At 38.4% G+C, this 24105-nt stretch overlaps 1 protein-coding gene across 4 annotated transcripts in view; it reads left to right on the top strand.

Annotated features, from left to right (window-relative positions):
* Positions 1 to 24105, top strand: part of ROBO1 (roundabout guidance receptor 1) — a 760895-nt gene that overhangs the window by 77941 nt on the left and 658849 nt on the right. For all 4 annotated transcript variants that reach the window (XM_052794285.1, XM_052794283.1, XM_052794280.1 and 1 more), the window contains exon 2: positions 17484 to 17624. In XM_052794285.1, coding sequence (XP_052650245.1) covers positions 17537 to 17624 — 88 coding nt within the window. In that variant the 5' untranslated portion in view covers positions 17484 to 17536. The remainder of the gene's footprint in view (positions 1 to 17483; positions 17625 to 24105) is intronic.

Here is a 24105-nt window from a genome sequence, read left to right as displayed (position 1 = left end):
GTACAGAGTAAATAAACTGCTTGAAGAATGTGATGCTACAGTTGGCTTAATTTGTATGTAAATGTGAGCAATGCTATTCTAGATTAGTGCAGCAAATTGCTAAAAGAAGAGTCTCATAAATATCAGCTTTTGAAGACTGGAGTCTGAATATTTAAACATGAAAAGTTTTTTGCAGGGAAATTTGATTTTCTGAATGCCATTTGAAAAACAGTTATTTTTTTCTTACCAAGGACTGTTACTTTTCAAACTGCTTCTCAGGAGCTTTGGATTTTCTTATTTTTCACTGTAATCAAACCTGCTGTAATTTCTATTCATGCACTACATTTTTTATATTTGTCTTAGTTGTCCTTGCCTGCAGTGGTAGAGCAGCATCTATTGCTTTGAAGAATGTCAACAACTTGTCAGTCATGAATTATTTTGTATTTGGTTATGTTTTATCTGTGAGAGTATTTTTAAGCGGATTTTACTGGGGGAGGGGAGCAGAGAGTTACTTTCTGTAGGCATTCGTAGGGGTAAAATTTTTCCCAGTGTACTGATGAAGGTGCTGTCTTCCAAAACATACATTAGAGTGTGCCCCAGTGTGTATCTTTGTTGGTCCACTGCCAAGCATAGTAGCATATTATAGCATGCTCTTTCTCCCTGACTTCAATTTAACTTTGTTTCATCAAAGGCAATTTTAGACAAGAACTTTAAATGCCGGGAGAGACAGTGTTCATTTTATGAAAATGAGATTTTGATTTGTCATCTGCCAGCACTTCAGTTCATGGCTTTTGAGCTATTTGAATGCTCTGCATAAGCAGAGTCTTTGTGGAACTAGGAGACACCCTGAGGAATTGAGAAGCAGTTTGCCGTGGCAGCAACACCTCAGCCGAGAGGGAAAACCATTATTGTAATTGTTGCACATGTACTTGGAAGGAACTATTTATAAACAAACGGTATAAACCATTGTGCAAAGACCAGGATAGTTGTAGATTTCATGCTTATGAACAGATCATCCCATAGTAATGACTTTAGTAAAGACTCAGTTAGGAAAGTTTGACCAAGTGTTAGGATGCTGGTATCTGTGAGAGAGATACTAGTAAAAGTATGCGTACGGGCTGACATAAAAGAAATGGGAAGAGTACCAGGGAATAATTAAAATATTTTGTTTCACATACCAAAATTCTTGAATTGCTTTGTGGTTATGCAAAAAAAGCTTTGTTGATATTAATTATTAATTTTTTAATTATGATCATATATTGTCAGAGGTTTCAATTTTAGTGCTTGCTGTGCAAGGTACAGTCTTATACTATAAGCACATACAAGTGTGCTAGCGCATACTCATTTCCCTGGGAAAATATTATTAGCTGTTACTTTTTTCCAGTTAAAAAGTTTAGGGATATTTTGTACTCTGTAGAGCATGCTTTTTGTGATACTCAACAAATTTACCTTTTGTCTGCCAATACATACTGAAGATCTCCAAGGTAGATTGAAAACAAATTAAGTATTCATTTTTCAGGAAATGAATGGAAAGTGAGTTGTGATATGGGTTGGCGCAGATGAGACCAAGGATTTAAAATAAATTTATTTGCCTCTCACTAACAGGAAAAGACCTGGAAAAGAGTAACTCTGAATCAGTTTAATGTGTGCAAGGAATGTGACTTTAAGGCATGTTATGAACCTCTTCATTAATACTGATTAGTTCACCTGACTGTATGATAAATCATATGCTCAAAATGTGAGTAAATTTACATTGTAGCCATATGAATGTCTAATGCACTGCTGCCTTCTCACTTGTTGTAGCGTTAGAGTGCTGCAAAGAACCCATCTATGTGGATCCAGGTCTCCAGACTTATCTGAAAGGAAAGGAGGGGAAAGAGTGGGGGTGGAAAGGCAAGGTAATGGAAATATTGGAACAAAATTATTATTTTAAAAAGGGGTAAATGGGGTAAAAGTGTCTTGAGTCAGTTTTTTACAGTGTCTTCCTTTCACTAAGTTAAGTTAATGTTGTCTTTATTGGAGTCCTAGAAAAGCAATTTTGCCTTCCAAAAGTGCCAGTAGCGGAAGCCAGCACATGCATAATTTTCCCTAACATCTAATTCACATTCTTCATTTCAGTTTCCAGCTCAGAAAGAAAGCATATGATATTGTTGTCTTGCTCCACTGGTATCTTATTTCTGATAGCACAGAGCTTGTTAGAAAATTAATGCCACTTTATTTCAGGTATTTCCAAAGAGACAGCTTTTTCTTTCAATGAAAGAAAATAAAAACTTTTTCTAAAGTGAAAGACAGAAATGTTTCTCTTGAATCATTCTTAGCCTTTTTAAAATTATACTGTTCTAATGCCTGCATGGTAGTCACTCCTCAAGTAGTCCCAGATTGAGAACTGTTTAAATGAAATATGCAGAAATACAGCTGATTATTAAGTCATGAATAAACAATACCTGTGGATTCAGCCTTTTTTTCTACCCCTACCTAATTATTCATCCATTACAAGTTAGTTTGGTCATTATGGTTTACTGCTAGGAAATCAGTTGTCCACCTCTATAAATTTCCAATTACCTGTTTCTGTCCAGCTCAGGAATATTTAAGCTTTAGTCTCTGAAGGTTTAGGAGCTAGCAGTTTAGTTATTTGGTCCACGTTTTCAAATTCCTGCTGATGTGACTGAATTCAGTGATTCAAGATGTTTTATTTTCTTGCCCACCTGAGAGTGATTATACAGCAGTTCCTCTATTAAGAAAGGTCACACCAGTTATGTCAGGCACATCCATAACTTTTAAAATATGTTTCTAGCTGGTGTCCGTTGTAGTTACAGGGAGCATGATAACATGTGTGAGTATCTTATTGTGCATCTGGCAGATACAAAATGCATGAGGATCCACGCTAGAAACTGGGGACCTGTCAAAATACTAGCCAGTTAATCTGAACTTTTACTGTATTAGATATTCTGACAAAACAAAATCCCTTTTGTTTGAGCTGAATGTTTTCTCTCAGGACAGTTCATTGCATTGATAGGAGAAAATATGAATGAAAATTATTGCCAGGCTTTGGTTTACTGTGCTATCTGGGTAGCTGAAACTCCAGCATTTGTTATTGAGACACGTGGGGTTTTTTTATATTTGCTCTTGTATGTAAATGTTATTTCAAGTTTTGCATCAGAATTTCTAAGTTTGGGTAGCCTTTCTGAGACATAAAACCTTCATTCTCTTTTCCATACCTGTTTCGCTTTCCTGGTCAGGACATTTTTAGGAGCTTTATCCTTTTTATTTATTTTTCTGCAATAATACTTAGAAACAAAACTTTAAAATGCACACTCTTGTTTGCTGTACTTCATATATTAATGGACGCTAACAGCTTCTCTGTTTCTAATAGATGAGAGTAATGGTCTGGGATCACTATCACAAGGGAAGTATTCCAGGCTCAAAATATTCGATCTATCAATTTGAGTTCTCTTCTACTGTTAGCTGTAGAAAAGATAACTTCAGACCTTAAATTATGTTCCAGAACTGATGAGATGATTAAAGATATGCTGTAAGGGATTTTCTTAAAAGGAGAAACCAAGGAAGAAGCGGGGGGGGGGGGGGGGGGGATGATAGTCTTTTTGGGAGTGATCTGCATTTTCAAACTAATGTTTGGATTATGAGGGAAACTTTTTTTGCACATCCTGCTCTTGATAAAATTTAGTGCAGTTTTTAAATATATTTTGTCTGAGACTTCAATTCCATAGAAATATTAAAAATGAGATTTCAGGTCTTGCCTCAGATTCTCTCTTCCCTCCTCCTTGTAGGAGCAGGGAGCCCATCACGGTCTGGGAGGAGCTTGCTGGTGATACCTTAATTTTTCATAGGCTGTTGATACCACATAGACTAACTAAATCCCTTTCATAAAGCATGGTCAGGAGGGATTATCAGGGTTTACAGAATAGCACTTTCTTGCATGTAGTCTGTGGTCCCCTCACCCCTGTTGGCTATTCTCCTCATAGGAGGCTGAAACAGAAATAGCAGGACCAGGAGGACTTGGGTTTTGAAAGATTCACATCCTGCATCCACTAAACTTTCTCTCTGAAATAATGCCAGATCTCCTTTTTTGTTCCCTCCATATACTTTAAGGCCCACCACTGCGCAGCCCTGCATCTGACTCCCCTGGAGCTGGTGTGGAGTTCTGCATGGGCCCATTAACCAGACAGAAGAGGTAAGGGTTACGTCCTCCCTGCGTTCCTTTTGAGGCTGGGAGTGGTGAAACTGTGATTTTTTCCTTTAACCCAAAGATTTACAGTCCCAGGAGCTGTAGAAATGCTATTACTTTAAATCTTTGTGTTTCTCTTCAGGTTGGACTCCTGGTTTAAAAGCTAGTGGGAGCAAAATCAACAGTGAGGCGTCAAAGTCTGCTTTAAGTATGAAACATAGCAAAAAGCTACTAGCTTTGGTCCCAGAAAGGCTAGGAGGCAATAGTACTCCTCTCACTTACAGGGAGAAGCTCTTATGTCTGCTGGGATATGGACAGGCTGAGGCTTTCCAGAGGCACAGCCAGTCCCTAACGTCCCCCTGCAATGGCAGCTTGGCTGCTCGCTGCCCCAAACTGCAGCTAAATGCCACGGCCTCATCCAAGGAAGCAGAGGAAAGAGTTGCTATTAACAACCATAACGACCTTATCAGATAAGTCTCAATTTCAAAGGGATTCTGCCACTCTTCCAGTATCTTCATGAATGCTGGTGTCTTCTTCCTTTCCCCCAAGGAGTTAGCATTTCACACAAGTCTATTTAACCAAGAAGCAGACAAGGTTGAAAGTACTTATATTGTTCAAGCTTCACCTTTACTGGTGACTCCAGAAGGAATAATGCGCTCTGGGGGAGAGCTGAATATTCTTTAAATCCTGATGTAAATTTCTGTCTCTGAGAAGACTTGTTGGTGGGGCAGGATCTGCAAATCCGTTCCAATTGCTCCCATTCTTATTAAGGGCAAAAGCCAAGCTATTTTTCTTTCCCTCAAAGCTGAATCTCAAGAGGAAAAGAATTATGGCAAGCCTTTTTACCTCCAGAGGCTGCAGTCTGTGGTCCCCAAATGCTTATTGTTTCATAGCTTTGCAGTAGAGAGCATCCCTGTTTTGCTTTGTGCACAGAGACTTTGTCTAGTATTTCCTTTTTTTGCTTTGTGCACAGAGACTTTGTCTAGTATTTCCTTTTTATATTTCACAGAGTTTTAAATTTATGAGGGGGCATTTACTGCCTCAGTCTGTCATGATAGATAGAAGCCTAAGAAGCTTGTAGGCTAGATGAACACAAAACTTTCACCATGCACTGAAGTGGAGTTTGGGCTTTTCTTTGCATTGAGTGACTAGCACATAGGTCTCTTTTTGCTAAATTGTAGCTGGGGAGAGAGTTATCTGGGAATTTTACTTCCGTATTTAAACACACTTTCACAACACCAGTTACGCCAAAGCTGTGATCTCAGGTCAAATCTGAATTTTCAGATAAGCAAAACCCCAGGACTTTCCTGCCTGCCCCACTGAATATGCATGCCTGACTTCCGTAACTTAAATGCTAGCAGAGTGTCAGCTCTTCTTGGCCAGCTTTAGTTTATTTTTATGTGCAAGGTGAATAGTGACGCATGCAGAAATGCCATCACTTAATAGCTGAGAGTCTGAAAGGAACAGGTTTTAAAACTGTCCCTCTGTTCTTGACTGTGTGATCACTACTGTTCCACTCCAGAGTAAAGGCAATCAGCTTAGTTTAAATCTTTGTCCCCGCACTGTGTACTCAACAGCCATTGACTCACCTCTCTCCTGCATATACGTAACATTTTTTTGTGTCCTTATTTTTAAATTATATGAGCGGAATTTACAGAAGTGCATAGATCCATCCTATTTCATTGCATTTGCAAGATTCCAATCAATTTGCTCCAATCTGGGAGCAGAGTTAGGTCAGAAATGTGTACTTTTGACATTACCATCCCAGATCTGTTGCATTTTTCACAAAGCAAACATGTATTTCATAAAGCCGGAGGAATATATAACTTGGTCATTTTAATATTGTTGAAGCATTATTAGTAATATTCTACTTCCCATCTGTGATTCTGAACTCTGCATCATTATGTTGATATTTCATGCTCTTTACTCCATTAACACTTAGGTTGTGTAGCAGGGGCCAACACTTCTCCAAGCACAAGGAATTCAGCAGGATTACAGGATTGGCTTTTACAATGTACATTGTAAAAAGATTCACTGAAATCTGAGATGCTACATATACCTGTGGGGTTTTTTAATTGGTGAAGATAATTTAAAAGTGAAGGTACTCTCTATTTTTAGAAAGGATTGCTGGATTACCAGTTTTTTTCAAGAAGGATGAGGTAGTTCTTTAACACTGGTGACATTTTATAAATTCTTTCCTGTTTGACAGTTAAGACTATAATTGTTTATGATCAGAATGCTTTTTAAGTCTGCCACAAGATTGCAGTATAAATTACTGTAAAGCCAATTTCTTATTACACAGCATTATATATCAACACAAGGCAAGGTTAGACTGAGTAGCATACAAACGCTTTCTGGAAAAATGAGTGGTTTTAAGGACTCGAATATTTACCATCGTGGATTTTGGAATGTAATTGTTCTGTAGTACACAGTCCTGTTTTATTTGAAAATTAATATTTTACTTCTCTGGTTAAATATTGATTCTGTTTACTATTTCAACATTTTATGAATATTTTGTTTTCTCTGGGGACTTTCTATGCATTTTATCAGCTGAATAAATGAAGTAATTCACAAACCAACTGCCTCTTGCTCTTGATGGCTTTTGGGGACCTTGTCATTCCCTGTAGCCTTTTCTCAGGCCCAGCTGTGTGGCTCTGAAATCACTTGGCTGGTAATTAGGTATTTATCAGATTGTTTCTGAAAAGGGATGAGACAGTTATCTGACACAATTATCTTTGAAAATTGAATCCCTCTTTTCTGGCCCTGCTGAGGACATTCAAAGGTACTGTGAATGTTTAAAGCTAAATGCCTTTGAAAAACCCTTGCTTTTTGAGATCAGGTATAACAGAAGTCAAAATGCAGTCAAAGGAATTTTTTTTTTTTTTTTTTTAACCTTTCAGGCACTGGATTTTCTTTCTATCAAATGCTGTTTGTTTTCCATGTGACTGTTTGGAAGTACATTTGACAACAACCACTTTGCTTCTTCAGACATCCACTACTTAATGATGTTTGAACACTGACAGTATTTCTTATGAAATTACTGATTGCATCAAGGCATTACTAATGATATTCTTTTGCCTGTTCAAAAAACAATGAGTATGGAGTTCTAGAAAAGCAATTTGTCAACATGGTATTTCATATTGGGAAATCTTTAACAGATACAGTAACCAGTTTTTTTCCAAATACTCACTTGGAAGTCATGGTAGTTGAGACATGGGTTGTTGATTTAATATGCCAAAGGGCAAAAAGAGGTAATGCATTGGTAATATAAAATATGAGAAAGTTCTTGTTTTATTGAGATCATTCCTTGGTTGTATTTTCCAAAAGCACACTCTGAATTCAGTTAATTTTCCCATAGGGTTTTCCGTAGTGCTGTTACTACAGGATTTGCTTCACATTTGCTTGCTTGCCCTTATTAAGAGATGGTGCCTTATTACGCAAAAAAGGGAGGCCCAGGTTGATTAAAGGGGATATAATTTTGAAAAATATGAAACTGCATTTAAAAAAGAAAGAAAGAAACAAACCCAAACAGCTGTTTCAAATGTCTTGTGTCTTAGAGTTGCATGGAGTGAGTCAGTTGAAGCTCCTGGAGACTGTAGTTCTGCTCCTTTGGCAGACTTCTTTAATTATAGAGAAATTTGGTGTTCTACGAGTGAGAATTATGCCAGGCAGCCTGGCTACAATTGGGAAGAACAACCCAAAGTGTCATTTTCCTCTAGGTTTGAAGCACAGGTAAATTTTAGTAGATAGAAATGTCTCTAAAGCTACATTGCCTCTTCCTCTCACACAAGCGCTTGTGCATGTGCACACATGCAGAGAGTATCCTGCACTGTAAAGCTTTTAGCTAAGACCTTAAGGTCTTTCCCTCTCACTCTCTCGTATGGCTTCTTGAGAGTGATGATACAAATATCTTCATTTCTCCCCTCTCTTCCCACAGCTTTTAGCTATATCAGCAGTTTCAACAAAAAAGGCTAATTAACAGAATGAAATCATCTTCTGGAGTTGAGGAAAGTTTTGTCCAATGAATTCACTGGTGACTGTTACCAATTATCTTTGGCCTCTGATTGCTCCCCTGAGAGTGAATGAATATAAAATAGAGAACAAAACCTGCAATACTGTGGGTCTGTGCAAAATAATAGTTTGCAAGTTAGAATTGATTTTTGCATTCCAGGGGAATAATCAGCCTGAACACAACAAGCCCTGCAATGACAGGCAATGACTTACGATGCCGCATAGCACATTTAAGCATTAGTCTGTCTGTACGTTCTGTTTACCTGTGGGATCATAAGGTCATTCCCCCCAAAATGTCGTCACAAACTTCCTCAACTGTCCATTTTTGACCATGCTTCGAGGAACGTTCACAGGATAAGTGATTTTTCTAGTATTAATATGTTTTAAAAAAAAAAAAATCTTTTTTCTTTTAAGCCCTAAAAGACATGTACAGCATACTAGCTCCATCCAGTCAGCTTCTGTTCCAGGACCATTTGATGCTGCTAGCTTTTTGGTCGCTCTACACTACAGCTTCTGAGCATTTTGTGACTAGTTTTCTGTGAGAGGTAGCCTTCCCTCATTCTGTGCTAGACACTTCATAATACTGCATTTCTTGAAGCAGTATATGGATTGCTGATTTTGGTGCTGTGGTTCCCAAACAGTGAAGCAGGATAATCACAGCTGAGGCAGGGAGGAAGATCATTTAGTCCAATGCCCTGCTCAGAGCAGGGTCAGCCAGGGCAGGTTGCCCAGGACTGTGTCTTACCAGGTTTTGCATATAACATGGAGTCTCGACATTTTTCTGGGCTACCTATTCCACTGTCCAGTCACCCTCACAGTAGAAAAGTTTTTTTCTTATGTTTAAGTGGAATTTCCTGTGTTTCAATTTGTGCCTTTTGTCCTATCACTGAGCGCCACTGACAAGAGTCTGGCTACCTCTTTTTCATTCCCTCCCAGCAGGTATTCATCTATATGGATCAGATCCCCTTGAGCCTTCTCTTCTCCTGACTGAACAGTCCCAGCCTCTCCCCATATGACAGATGTTCCCACCGCTTAATCACTTTTGTGCCCCTTTGCTGATTTTGCTCCACTATCAGTTTTTTTACTGGGTAGCCCAACACTGGACCCAGCACTCCAGATGTGGCTTCACCAGTGCTGAGGAGAGGGGAAGGATTACCTCCCTCAACTTGCCGTCAGCACTCTTCCCAGAGTAGCCCAGGATACCTTTGGCCGTCTTTGCTGCAAGGACACATTGCTGACTCAACTTTTTGTCCAGCAGGAGCCCCGCGTCCTTATTGGCAAAGGTGCTTTCCAGGCCTCTAGTGTGTACTGGTGCCTTGGGTTATTCCTCACCAGGTGCAGGACTTCAGATTTTCCTTTGTTTAACTTCATGAGATTGTCCGGCCTGCAAAGGTCCCTCTGGATAGTGGCACACCATCTGGTGTATCAGTCATTCCTCCCAGTTTTATGTCATCTGCAAACTTGCTGAGGGTGTACCCAGTCTCACTGTTCAGGTCACTAGTAAAGATTTTAAACAGTATTGGACCCAGTAGCAACCCCTGGGGTATACCACAAGGGACTGGTCTCCAGCTGGACTTTGTGACACTGATAACAATCCTTGAAGCCTGGCAGTTCAGCCAGTTTTCAGTCCACTTCACCCTCTGCTTATCTAGCTTGTACTTCATCAGCTTCTTTATGAGGATCTTATGGAAGACAGTGTCAAAGGCCGCCTTAAAGTCTAGATAAACAACATCTGCTGGTCTCCCCTTATCTACCAAGCCAGTCATTTCATTGTAGAAAGCTTTCAGGTTGGTTAAACATGATTTCCTCTTCATAAAACCATGTTGACTACTCCCGATCACCTTCTTGTCCTTCCATGCGTATGAAGATGCTCTTCAGAATAGGTTCATCCATCACCTTCTCAGGGATTGAGATGAGGCTGACAGGCCTGCTTTTCCCTGGATCCTTCATCCTGAAGATAGGGATGACATTTGCTTTCTTCCAGTCCTCAGGAACCTCTCCTGATCGTTACAACCTTTCAAAGCTAGTCAAGAGTGGCCTTGCAGTGACATTAGCTAGCTCCCTCAGCTCTCGTGGGTGCATCCTGCCAGGTCCCAGGACTGGTGTGTGTGTCCAGGTAGTTTAAGTGCTCCCTAACCTGATCTCCTCCACTGAGAGCAAGAATTCTTTAGTCCAGACTTCTTCTCTGGTTTCAGGGGCCTGGGACTCCTGAAGGCTGGTCTTTCTAACAGAAACTGAGATAAAAGAAGGCATCAAATACCTCAGCCTTTTCCATGTCTTTTGTCCCCAGGTCCCGCACCTCATTTTCGCTGGTCTTCCTTTTGCTGCTTATGTACTTGTAGAAGTCCCTCTTGTTGCCCTTCACATACCTCGCCAGACTGACCTCCGGGTAGGCTTTGGTTTTCCTAACCCCAGCCCTGCACGCTGAGACAGTGTCTCTATATTGCTCCTGGCACAGCAGACAGAAAAGGCAGAGAGCAGTAAGCAGTCAGTAACCTAATTTGGCTCCTTGAGAGAGACCAACAGTCTGGTGGTCAGGCAGGGGCAGGAGCCTGCAGAGCAGAGCACTGTCAGTTTTCTCAAGCAGCCCCAAATCACAGAACAAGTGGAAATCATTGTTTTACAGTTCTACAGGATTGGGGTTTGGGGGGGTTTTTTTGCTTTCTCTTTACACTTCTTAACACTCCACTTCATGCTTCATTCATTGCATTGCACATTTATTGCATTATAAGTATATTGCTTCCTTACGCAGAAATCATGTTCTGTTGCTCGCTGTCTCATTTATGTACTCCTCCCTGAGGAAACCTTCCTGTTAAAGTTGTTCCTTATTCAAAATTAGTCTCCGCTTATATAGCCAGACACATGAAGGAGATATTAGAGATTAGCAGAGCTTCTGGTAGAGAGATTGTTTATGACACTGAGACTGGTGGGAGAAAAGATGTCTCTTTTGTTATAAGTTTGGCTCGTCACACTGAGCTTTTGTGTGTAGGCAGCATAGTAGAGGGTATTTAGGGTTTAGGCTATAGCTTATGTCACATACCACAGTTTGTCAGGCTGATACTGCTTTTTGGGTTTCTGCTGCAGTCTTTCAGTATGAGTGGATGAACATGGACGCAGCTTTGTTTGTTTGTTTTTCTTTGATTTATACCAGGTGAACTATTCCTATGGTACTGCTTAGGCAGTAAATATATCATACAGAGAATCAAGTCAGTTAAAATCTAGGTAAGAAAGACTGTTTTACATATAGGTTTGTCACCTGCCAGCTTAGAAATATAAATTTGAGAACATTCAATCCATTATTATTGTTGTTGTTGTTGTTGTTGTTACTATTAATTTTATTCTTGGTTTTCTCACTGCATTTAAAAAAAACCAAAGCACAGCTTAAAATAAGTAAAATATAAATTTTGTGTCATAATTGTTAAAACTGACCTAACAATTGGTTCTAAAAAAGCAAATGTTTTGGAATACTAAAAGATTAAATAAGGTGAGCTACCTGAATGTCTGCTGAAACTGTCACTGAAAGGATCACAGTCCAGATCCATAAATGCTCTATACTGATAACTACTCTGGTTTAAATAGATTTATATTTTTTTAGCTGCTTTGATCTTAGTAGAGTTGATTTACTTCAGAACAGAAAAGGAGCTGGCCAGACTTTTTCCCACTAGTTCATCAACCCTCTGTCATTCTTGCTCCTATATGGAAACAGTTGAGACAATGTATGGCTGTGCTTCCTTCTCATCCTCCTGGAACTCCAAATAAATTTAGTTTAACAAAGACAGGATGTTTGAAATAGTAGAGGGAAGTTCTTAATTTCAGTGATATATAACTTTACTGATGATAATGCACAGGAGGAGTAAGTTCAGAAGTAGTGTCAGTCTAAACAGAGGTGACCAGATAACTGGGTGTCCGACTAATAGACTTTAGGACTTTATAACGAAAGGATTGAAAATACAGGAAAGTCCATCTAATATCAGCAGGCCTAACAATGCATGACAAGCTTTAAAAATTTTCTGCATTCAAAATGAATTAATATTGCTTCAAAAGGAAGATTTTGTATTTTTTCTGCTTTCAGTGAAATCTTGCCAGTCCACTCCAAAATGGTCTTTCAGTACAGAGCAAATCAAAATTCTGTCTCATCCTGTAGGTAAACAATCTCTTTAGCATAATATTTACCAAAAGATTTTATAAAGGGAAGTTACTTTTACAAGTTAGAATTTTAATTACCTGACCTTTGTGTCCTTTTTTTTTGTTCAACATACTGTCAAAATCTAGTCTTACCAAGCTGGTTACCATTTCTGAGAGAAGCAACAATAATAATCAAACTGAAAAAAAAAAAAAAGGGGAAAATGAAAAGAAAACCAGCATTGGTTTTGGTCTTGTCTCAGTGTCTTTCCTTCTGCTGCTGAATGCTGCACTGGCTATAGTGATAAATAGTACTATACTTGGGAAGTGGGAGAAAATAATTGATTACACCCTTTCCCTGCATTTACCATAGTGCCTCTTTCCCCTCTGGGTTTGTGCAGTTTAATTTGCCATTGATTCTTTAATGATCATAATGTCATAGAGGAGACAGTGTTTATCTTCATTGTGCTCTCTGGACAACACATTGGACCTGAATCTTTTCTTGCACAGTCTGATGTAGATCTGCAGTCATTTGATACGGAGTTAAGCGAGGTCTCAGGCCAGCTGAAGTTTATATAGTTAGTGCGTCCTTCTTCTGTCACTGGCAATACCTAATTAGTGCCAGTCCTTATTCTGTGACGTTAGTTTTGTATTTCAGACACTGAAAGACTAATTGCAGAGAAGGACCAAACACAGAAACATTTAGTTCAGTTATTATAATCAAAAAGTTAAATGTAATGACACTGAGAAGTTTGTATATGAAGTTCTAAATGCACGTGGCAGATACTTCATGGGCTTTTAGTATATACTAAGGGAAACAGTTTTAAGTTGCCAGCTGAATCCCTTTGGTTGTGACACACTTCTGTGGGTTTCTTCCACTGTAGTGTAGTGCTTGAATTGTGGACTGTGGCAGTAGATGATGATAAGAAAGACCTTGTTTCTCTTTTACTGAACTCGGTTTCTATCTGAAAACCATTTTCCATACTGATGACATCTTTTTCTACTTTATCTTCCCTGTGATCAGGGCTACTATTTCAGAAGAAAGCACTATACTCTGAATATAGAGAATTAGCCTCATATTCAGGATTCTTTTCAAGGAATATCTACAAGAATTGTTTTTAAACTGTAGACTACCAAGTTTTGTTTTCATATTAAAATTACTTGGCTTCATTAAAGCCATCTTCACTGAAATTTTCTGTAAGAATAACGTTTTTAATAACACTGAAGTAATTTCAAGGTTTAGAATTAAATATTATATTTCAAACATAAAACACAAGCAGAATTAGAGGGAAGAAAAGGTTTTAACAAACAAGCTAGGCAGTTAACGTCTGAGCTCCCTGCGGAGCTCTGTCACATACAAAGGGATTAAAAAGAAGTCATAGTCTACAGATTCAGTAAATGGAAGAGAGAGGTATGAAAGAGAAAAAACTTTGGATTCATGCATGGGATGCCTTCATAGATAGGGCAAGTGCCATAAAGTATGTTGCTGGGATTCATCTCCCCCCCCAGCTTTATGATTGTGGTGGATTAACTTTGGCTAAAGAGCAAAATTTATTGCTGATTAAAATAGAGTTGGATGGCGAGAAAGATGAAAACTAAAACAACCCTACCCCCCCATTTTTGCTAGGCTCAACTTCACCCCTTCATCCCCCACTCCTCTACCTCTGCCCCCCCCACATCCTTTCCCTGGAGTGGTGCAGGGGGGTGGGGAATGAGGGGTTGCTGTCAGTCCATAACAGCTCCTCTCTGCAGTTCCTTCTTCCTTATACTTTTCCCCTGCTCCAGCATGGGTCCTTCCCATGGGCTGCAGTCCTTCAGGATAAACCTGCTCCTGCATGGGCTCTCTACGGGCTACAGCTTCCTTCAGGACATGTCCACCTGCTCCAATCTGGCGTCCTCCACGGGCTGCAGTGTGGACCTCTGCTCCAGCATGGTCCTCTCCATGGGCTGCAGAGGAATCTGCTCTGGTGCCTGGAGCACCGCCTCCCTCTCCTCCTGCTCGCACCTTGGTGTTCCCTCTCCTGTGTATAACCCTTTTTTTTTCCTATTCCTCTGCCTATGTCATGGTTCAACTCCAGTCAGCAACTAAGCACCATGCAGCCACTCACTCATTTCCCTGCCACCCAGTGGGATGGGGGAGAGAATCCAGAAAAAAAAAGTAAAATTCATGGGTTAAGATAAGAACAGTTTAATAGGACAGGTAAGAAGAAAATAAGGATTATAATAATAATAACAATAATAAAATGACAATAATAATAATAAAAGAATTGGAATATACAAAACAAGTGATGCACAATGCAATTGCTCACCACTCACCAACTGATGCCCAGTTAGTTCCCGAGCAGCGATCCATCCCCTCCAGCCAACTCGCCCCAGTTTATATACTGGACATGATGTCACATGGTATGGAATACCCTGTTGGCCACTTTGGGTCAGCTGTCCTGGCTGTGTCCCTTCCCAACTTCTTGTGTCCCTCCAGCCTTCTTGCTGGCTGGGCATGAGAAGCTGAAAAGTCCTTGGCTTTGTCTAAACACTACTTAGCAACAACTGAAAACATCAGTGTGTTATCAACATTCTTCTCATACTGAACCCAAAACATAGCACTATACCAGCTACTAGAAAGAAAATTAACTCTATCCCAGCCAAAAGCAGGTCAGCCTATCTGGCATTTTGCCCTTTCTTACACAAGCTTTCCCAGAAGCACCATCAGCTTGGCTGACAGACTCAGCTGTGCCCTGCAGTGGGTCTGTTGGAGTGGGCTGTGGCTGGCACCAGGTAGCCCCTCACCTCTCCTCAGAGAGGTCACCCTGCAGCACCCCCTCTACCAAGCACCTTCCCACAACAACCCAATACAATATGGTCCACAAAACAAATTTTGCCTTCAGAATGTGTGATCTTAACTCCTGTTGAGATCAGTAGGAGTTGTGTCCTGCCAGTGGATGGGAACACTTAGACTCTTATTAAATCTCTAAGTGCTTGAACAATTTTGCAGCATGTATTAATGAAATGATTCTTTCACATTGATGTACAATGTGTGAGCACCTCACATTATAATGACAAAGTAAATCCTTAACTGAAAGTGTTACTTTTTTTGTTTCGTGAACCAATTCAATGGGCTGCCTCACCAGCTTTGCATTAGAAACAATATTCAATCTTGTGTTTGCAGGCAGAAAGTACAGATGAAGAAACTGTGGGAATCCGAAACCAATGTGATAAATAGTTTTATAAAGCAAGCCTGTATTACTGTACAGAGAAAGAGATTGACATTCTGAAGGCCTGAAGTTGCAGATCCTCATTTCAGTCTTGGAGTCATATCATGAATAGCATTTAGAGCAGCATGTAACACCTTGGCCATTAATTACCGTTAACTTTGCCATTAAGAGCTGTCAAGCTGTTTGCAACAGAAGAGCAGTCATACAAGTGATAGGGGATATCAAAAGAATGGGAATGGAAGGAACTGGGTTTTTGTGTGCAGTGCAGATGAAGTGATAAAAATGAAGAAAAAATATTTTGTAGGATTCAGGTAATAGCAGTAGTAGGAAACGGAGTATTATTATTTCTGATTGCTAAGATAGTAGAAGTACAGGTATAACACAAGAAGCAAATGTAAAATCCAGCATGTGTAGGTGGTTGAATCTATTCTTATTTAACTTACTTAGGCATTTTTGAACATCCAAAAGTATCAGATGACACTGAATACCCCCAGTAATGATGCAACTCTTCTGTTTGCTGTTGTTAAATATATATTAGGCTTACAGCTGAAAATTCTCTGTCCCAGCAAACTGAAGAAGTGACTGACGGTACCACAGGTTTTCTCACTGTTACGATTCTGTCTGCTGGCATTTAGGTGATACGGGAGTCATAATCCAAACAGTTCATCTCTGAATATACGTTCTTAACTACAAGGGGAACAAGTATTAGGAGAGAGAAGTGAGAGGTGCAGTTGTAATGTTATCAAGGTCTAACATAGTTATTTATTGTCAGAGTAGAGCTCCATGCATCAGCCTGCTTCATGCTTACAGTTGTGTTTGGTGGTCTCTAATTGTTGGTTAGGGTCAGACAATTGCGTGCATCTAGTAACTGGACAGACAATTAAAATAGCATCTCTTCTGTTGTCAAGAACTTGACATGAACCCCAGATACTATGCAATATATGGGACATTGCAGTCACACACATTTCAGTTTGTATTTAGATAAAGGCTCTTATTTAAAACAAAACAAAAAAAACACAACAAAAAACAAACAAAAACTCCAAACCAAAACACTAAATCCATTTATTTACAGATTGTGTGTATTTAATCAAAGAGATTGTCTAAAAAAATCTTACTGCTTTCAGAAATCTCTATGATCATCTGAAAAACACCGTATGTTCTTTAGGAACCTATAGAGGAAAGGCATTTTGAACAGGTTGGTATGCTGTAAACAAGGCCTGAGGAGTTCTGGCAAAGTCAGTGTTAAGCACTAATGTAGCTGAAGCATAAGAAACGAGTAGGATGAGCAGAGATTATTTTTCAGTAGTGGTGGAGTTGTGAATACTTTTCAACCTACAGTTGTGGTGGTCAGAAAATTGAGTCTAAGAGTCACATTTTCATTCAAAATATTTTCTTCCTTCATAAGATTCCATTTTCCTGCCAGTTGCATGAAAACTATCTGCCCTTAAGAACACAGAAACTCAGCAGAAAGTTACCTTAACTATTCAAGTTATTACTGGGTAAAATTATCCCTAATCCTCTTTCAGCAAAACACTGTGCCATAAGAGGACTAATGTAAAGTTTTAACCGTGCTTGTATAGAAAGCTGAATAGCGTTGAAGCATTTTCAACTTAGGCAAGTGTTTAAGTATTTCCTTGAACTGGGATGGATTAAACCTATATTGAATTATCCTGCTGAACTGAGCAATTTCTTTAATAACTTGGGTTACATGACCAAACAACATGCAGCACTTTAAAATACACATGTGCACTATGAGGCTCCCTTTAAAACATCTGTTTTGGGGTTGTGTGCTCTGCAGGGATAGTTAATATTCTGGTTGTGGTTTACAACTTCCTGAGAAAATTTAGCGTTATTTTAATAGCTAAAACTGCATAAAATAGCATACTTCATAGAGTTACATTGGGCAAAAATATTTGTAAGTACCTTAAATTTATCATTAATTTGTTTGTTCTTATTTCCATTGTGTGTTGCAGGTAACATTTACGTTAGCGCTGCTGAGCTGGTGTAATGCAAGGAAGGACACATCATGAAATGGAAACATTATCCTTTTTTGGTCATAGTAGCTGTATTCAGCCTTTCCAGATGCCATCAGTTACTGGGTCAGCTCATTCCAGGTAGGTACCTTCTATTTAAAAGTAAGCGTTCATGTTTTTATGGATCATTTTTATGCTGTCCATGTGAATATGTGCATGTATATATCTGATTTTCTCTCTCCATGTTTTAGTGTGCGTAGTTAAGAAATTTATGAGCATATCTGCGTATTTAAAACACGGAATTCAGTGAGTATTGTATTGTCTGTGCTGTAATGAGTTGCTTTTTTGAACTGCAAAAGAAAATATAGAAAAGGAGTGGCCTGAAAATATAAGTACGAGAAGGTTAAGGTGGCTATTAAAGCATTCCTTTGATTAGCACTGTTGGTGGAGGGAAGAAATACAGAGTGCAGAAACAGACTTGAATATCAAAGAGAATAGGAAATCTATGGAGAACCTTCCTGAAGAAGAAGGAAAACAGCAGCAACTGTGAAATAGCTGAAACGCAGTGTTTTCAGTGAAGTCCTGGAGATCAGGGATCATCCTGGTGCTTGTGTATGGCAGGTCTTACTAGTGCAGAGAGGAGTAGTAAGCCTGTGTAAAAATGGCAAGATACTATCCAACTTTAAAGGGAAGGTAGTGGTAAAATTGGTAACCTGTATCACTTCAGTGAACAGTGGATTTTTATTGAAGTAACATACAGGAAACAAAATCTGTTTTGTTGGGTTGGTTTTTTTTTTAAGAATGAATCTTTAAGAACAGCTTCTGAGTCATTCTGAATCATCTTCAATATTTGTTAGGAAAAACCCAAACAAACTTTGATCAGTACTGCTAATAATGTAAAACTTCAGTAAAATGTAGGAAAACACAATAGACATAAAAAAGAAGGTGACATGCTGATTTTTGGTGGTGTTTTTTTCTGCTTTGCATCTGAATAATAACATAGAAGACTACTGGCTGGATTTCTAAGTTGAATTGTGCATTGTGCATGCAGAATTTTGTGGCTATACAATTCCCCTTATATCTGTGGGCAACTAGTTCAAATATAGACTTCTGAATGAAAAGAGAAAGGAAGAGGTTTTTTCCTTCAAGGGTTTGTTGACCTATAATGAATGGTCATTCATGGAAAGTAAATTAAGGAAATGAATTGACTTTTTTTTCTGGTTTTGTTGGTTTTAAATGCGTTATGTAGGAGATGCAAAAAGACTCCAGAATAAAGGAAGATGTAAGTTGAAATTATAATTTTAAAAGTTTGACCTGGGACTTCAAACATAATTTCAAAGCGATCTACCTGTCACAAAGACATCTACCGTTCTTTTTAAAAGGGACGCCTGCAGATCCTAATGTATTTCCATGATAGCTACCTCCATCCACTTGCATTGGTTTCAATTTAGTCACAGTTTTATGGACTCTACTAAAAAGTCTGTTTGCATTGTATTACTTTTTCCATCAAATTAGTTTCAGAATAAAATCACAGGTGGCATTTTGATTTTTGTCCCTGCTTTGTAATTTTCATCACAGACCTCAGACTTGAACCAAGAGATCACTGTACTTGGCCAGACACCAGCATGCTCAGCCTCACTGGCAGGGTGCCAGGAGTGTGATTATCACAAAAGATCAAATAAAGCAGGATTTATTTTTTTTCCTTTAAGCAGTTCATCCCATTCATTTTGCTCTTTTCATGTCTTTTCCTTACAAAGGCATGTGTCTCAATTTTTTTTTTTAAATGCACAGAAAGAGAGAGACCTGTGCAAAATGTCGAACTTTTTCCTCCATTTAATGGGGAAAAAAAGAAATAATGGTTCTTTGGAATTCTGTTCTAGCCATAAAAAATAGCAATTGAGCTATAGGTAACAGCTTTTTCTGAGGATTGCTAAAAGCATTAAGCAGCTAAAACGTCTGTCATCATAGTACTACTAAATTAGGTGTGTTATTTTGTTTCAATAAAAACCATGCTTTCAAAATAACAGATTCAATGAAATTATTTTTTGATCATATTATTAGAAACCTTTAAAAATGCAGTTTTGTGTTTTCAAACTCTCCAATCCTGTCTTATCTAAAAATTGAAAATTGTTCCACCTTATTGATGACATAGCTTTAATTTCATATGACAAATTATCAGAAATGTGTTAAAGCTTGCCCTCACAACTGGAATTCTCAACTTCAGTAAAATCTAATGAATTTTAATGGTGATCTTACAACTTTGAAACATTTACTGTAGTTTTTGCTGAATCTTTTCATATATTCTTGTTGAGTCTCACTCTTTTGCATATGGGGTCCACAGGGAAGTACTGTCTCTCCCCTTTATTAAAATCACGGCTGAGCCTTTCATCTCATGTCATTACATCTTACCTCTAATTCACATATAAAATACACTCGCAATTCCACTATGGCTGTCTCCTGAGGCATAAAGTATCTCTGCCTTGGCACATCTTTATTTAATCAGGGGTTGAACATTATCTGGGAAAGATGTGATTTTTCTTTCCAGTTGCTCTGCATATTTAAAAGCTGGAAAACTTGATAGTTGATTTTAAAGTGCACTGATCTAAGAAAACATAGCATTAACTAATGTTATATTATGTTCAGATGCATACGTTGAGCTCTATGTTTTCAGTTAAGTCACTGAAGTGTTTTAAAGTTACCAGTTACTACATTGTCAAAAAACCATAGAACTATAAGTCTGACATGCAGCAGAAGATTTCAGTAATTTAAACTGGGATTTTTTAATATATTTTTACATCAGTAGAAGTGAGTGCAAGCTTTCAGATTTTTGGTCTGTTAATAAAAAGACTGTACGAGCATTCCTCATGGATTTGGTTGGGCTTGGGATCAGGTCCTTTAGCAGGGAGTACTGTGGAAGTGCCCTCCATCTGAACTGGAACAGATGCCAGATATGTGGGATCTAGTCAATCCTTGAGCTTTACAGAGACACCTGGACAAAAAAAGCCTTGTAAAACCATTGAATGACAAGTTTTGAATGCTCCTGATAGATTATTAATAATTTTTTGTAACAGAGTTCTCTGTAGATCTTGGGGAGAGGAGGAGGAGGAGAAAACCTCTTTTGAACCCAGATTTTTGAGAAATTTTGATAGAAGCTTGTAGACCTCTGTGGTCTACAAGTACTGTCTCTCAGTACTTGAGTAAAGACTGATGTTGCACTAGAACGCCTGATATATTTCCATCATTTTCAAGTAAACAAGGATTGCTTTTCTGATACTTTTTTTGATGTTTAAATCTGTGAAGTGCATTATTTCTCCAGGAAATAGGTTTCCTTTAGGAGATGCAGTTATATAACAAAGCATAAGACATATAAAACATACATAATAAAATGTAAATTTGAGAAATATGTTTTGCTAGTGTAAGTTTAAAAAAAAACCAAACAACCACAAAACAACCTTCTCTGATAATCATAGAAGCTTACTGAAATCCTGAAGAGAACCAGCCCAGGATTTGACCTCCTCTGGGGTAGACGAGAATACTTAAATTTCCTTTTCTCTAATACTTCTTGCCTTACTAATGAAACACTACAGGAAAAACACTATCCTAGCTTGTTTGCCTCTTTCAACATGAGACAGTTATTATTTGTAATGAAACTTTCAGAAATTCAAATTGTCTTTTTTCACTGCATCTAACGTGCTAAGGTGTAAGCAGTCATTTTTGGAATCTGAAAACTCTTACGTCAGAGCTTTTGTCAAGTTAATCATAATTCAGTAACATAACTAACTAAATTGGTGTGATTTTTTTTTTTTTAAAATCACTGTTAACTTTTCAGTACTTAAGACTTTGTGATCTGCCTAGTGAAAACAAGATTTGTAGTTTTCCCGTTACCTGCTTGTCAAACTACTGAATTTGTTGTCTGAATGTGATTCTTTGGGTTTATATGTATGATTGATACATTTTGACAAGAAATTCTATATTCCCCTGGTTTCCCGGCAACCTGTAAAGGTACCTTCCTAGTACTGAAAGATCTTCATTTGCTGCTTCATAAAGATGATCAGTGTCTTGTATAATGTAATGTGTACTCACTCATTCTTCTGTACTTTTTAAGTGCCTGAATGAATTTTCAATCAAATATCAAAAATAAATCTCTCAATGATCTGAATAGGGCATTGAATAGCTCAGGTGAAGAATTTAGCTAGTTTTACTGTTGTGCAGGTTTTTTCTGAGAATAATGTTTAAAAAAGAAATGTTCAGCCAAACCCAACCCCTAGTTTAACTCTTGAATGTCTTGGCAGAGGCTCAGAGGCAAAGGGAATTGGATGCTCAAATTCTGTGCAAGTGCCTGATTGTGAAGCTGTAAAGGAAGAGTAAAGGCTCATTCAGCTAAGGAAATTAAGTGACCAGTACTCCCTTGACACTTCTCAAAGAGTAGGGGATATAGATTTAAATTCCTTCAACTGGGAGGTACTTGAGGATAGTTTTCATCCTTTCTGAGCAAGTGATCCAACAGCTGATCTCATATTTTACAAAGATGGCAGTTTTGTTGGTTATAATTTTGTATTGTTTTAAAGTAAAGTGATGTTCATAACTATTTTGTGATGAGCCAGTAAGCATTTCAGAGCACCTGAACAGGAAAGCCTAGTTTGTAGGTCACAGGGGAAATAAGGCAAAGGATAGAAGCCAGAAAATTCAAAACCTATGTAAAGCTACGCCTTCTCAGGAAAAGAGTTTTAAGTCCCAGAGGACTGTTAACTCTAAAGACTGAAGGACATGATTTAACAGGGTCAAATTTTTAAATATAAGACCCCAAATTCCATGCAGATTCCACTTATTCTTTCATTGAATCTGAGCCCAAATAAAGATAACCTTTAGCTATTTTTGATTAAAGACATACGTATAAATATAAGACTGAAAGTGTGTAGCTCTGATGTAGGAACACTCAGAATCATGGAAAAAAATAGGTTAGAAGGCACATGGAGGTCATTTAGTCTGATTTTTTTTTTTTTTTTTTGCTCGAAACAGTGCTATCTTCAGAGTTAAACCAGGTTGCACAGGGCCGTGTCCAGCTGTGCTCTGAGCACCTCCAGGGATGGAAATTTCATAACCTCTTTGGACCACTCTCAAGGTGAATTTTTACTCCATTTAGAGCCAGCTGGAACTTTCTGTATTGCCATTTGTGACCCTTGCATCTTGTCCTTTCACTGTGCACTTCTGAGGAGAATCTGGCTCTCACTTCTGCAAAACTTTCTTTAAGGCAACTGAAGACTGTGATTAGACCACTACCTTAGACTTCTTTAGCCTTTCCCAGTATCATATGCTGCAGTGCCCTGACCATCTTAGAGGCTCTCCTCTGAGCTCTCTCCCATTTTTCTGTTTTTCTTTTGGAGTGAGCGGCCCAAAACTAGATGCACTCTTCCATGTGCAGACTCATGAATGACAACTGGAGGGGACTAATCACCCCTTGACCTGCTGCTTATGCTCTCACTAAAGCATCCCAGTATGTTGGTGTCCTTCCCTGGGTCAAGGGCGTACTGCCAGCTCAAATCCACCTTACCAACCTGGACCACAGATTCATCTCTGTCATGGTCTTAACTTTCCATCATATAACTTCTATCCTAGAAAAGATCATCTTGGAGGAACTGTTCTGTTGACAAAATGTAGTGGCAAGAAATACCATGTTTTGGTGCACGTTGTCCGGTAATTTTGTTTTCACAGGCTTTATGAAATGTCACTCTTGGCCATAAAGTACATCTTTGTGATCCTAATTTAATATAACTGTGACAAATGCATCTGTAAGTGATGTGTAGCAAGGGATGATGATTTAATGTAATGTTTCCAGTTGTGAGTGCCATCAGGTTTGAAGATTGTGGTATTCAAGGTCAAATTCAGAGAGAGTAGACAGGCAGTTTAGGCCTTGCTAGGGTCAAGGAACATGTGGAAAGATGTGCTTTTGTCATCCACATACAATTAACTTGAAGCAGACAAAATATTATTCAATTAAGATCTAAAAAAAGAAAAAAGGAAAAAAAACCCCAAACACTACTCACATTTTGGCTAGCCCCTACGAAGAAGGGGCTCTATTTAGACAGACTAAATAAAATAAAAATTAAAAAAGAGAAAAACTGGCATTTGTGCTCTTGTAAAGACCGTGTTTCTGTTCATGTCTGCCTTTTCCTTCTCTCCTATCCCTGCAATGTGCATAGGCAATACTGTAACCTCTTCTAGAGAAGAAGCAGTACCAACTGAGATCATCCAATCTGACCACTCTATATTTGTATGCATGTGTATATGCATTTGTAAGTATACATAACAACATACAATTACCAGTTACTAACTCTTAAGACTGAAAAGTCATCTTGCCTCATGGAGTATTCAGTTTGCTTTGAAGTGCAGGGTAATATGTGTTCCTTGCAAAATATTTTGAAAATATTTTTCACTAATTTATATTCCTAGATCCTAATATTAATGAATTAATGCTACATCACATTATGTTATGATACAATGTATTTGTTATCAAGGAAACATTATGAAGTTTCCATGGTATGATAGTACCATGTAGAATTTCCATTATGACTGTACAAACCAGATTACTTAATAACACAAGAGATAATAATTTCTTGTTATC

Source organism: Harpia harpyja, chromosome 8 (genome assembly GCF_026419915.1).
Source record: "Harpia harpyja isolate bHarHar1 chromosome 8, bHarHar1 primary haplotype, whole genome shotgun sequence".
Taxonomy (NCBI): Eukaryota; Metazoa; Chordata; class Aves; order Accipitriformes; family Accipitridae; genus Harpia; species Harpia harpyja.
This window is presented reverse-complemented; position numbering and strand designations above follow the sequence as displayed.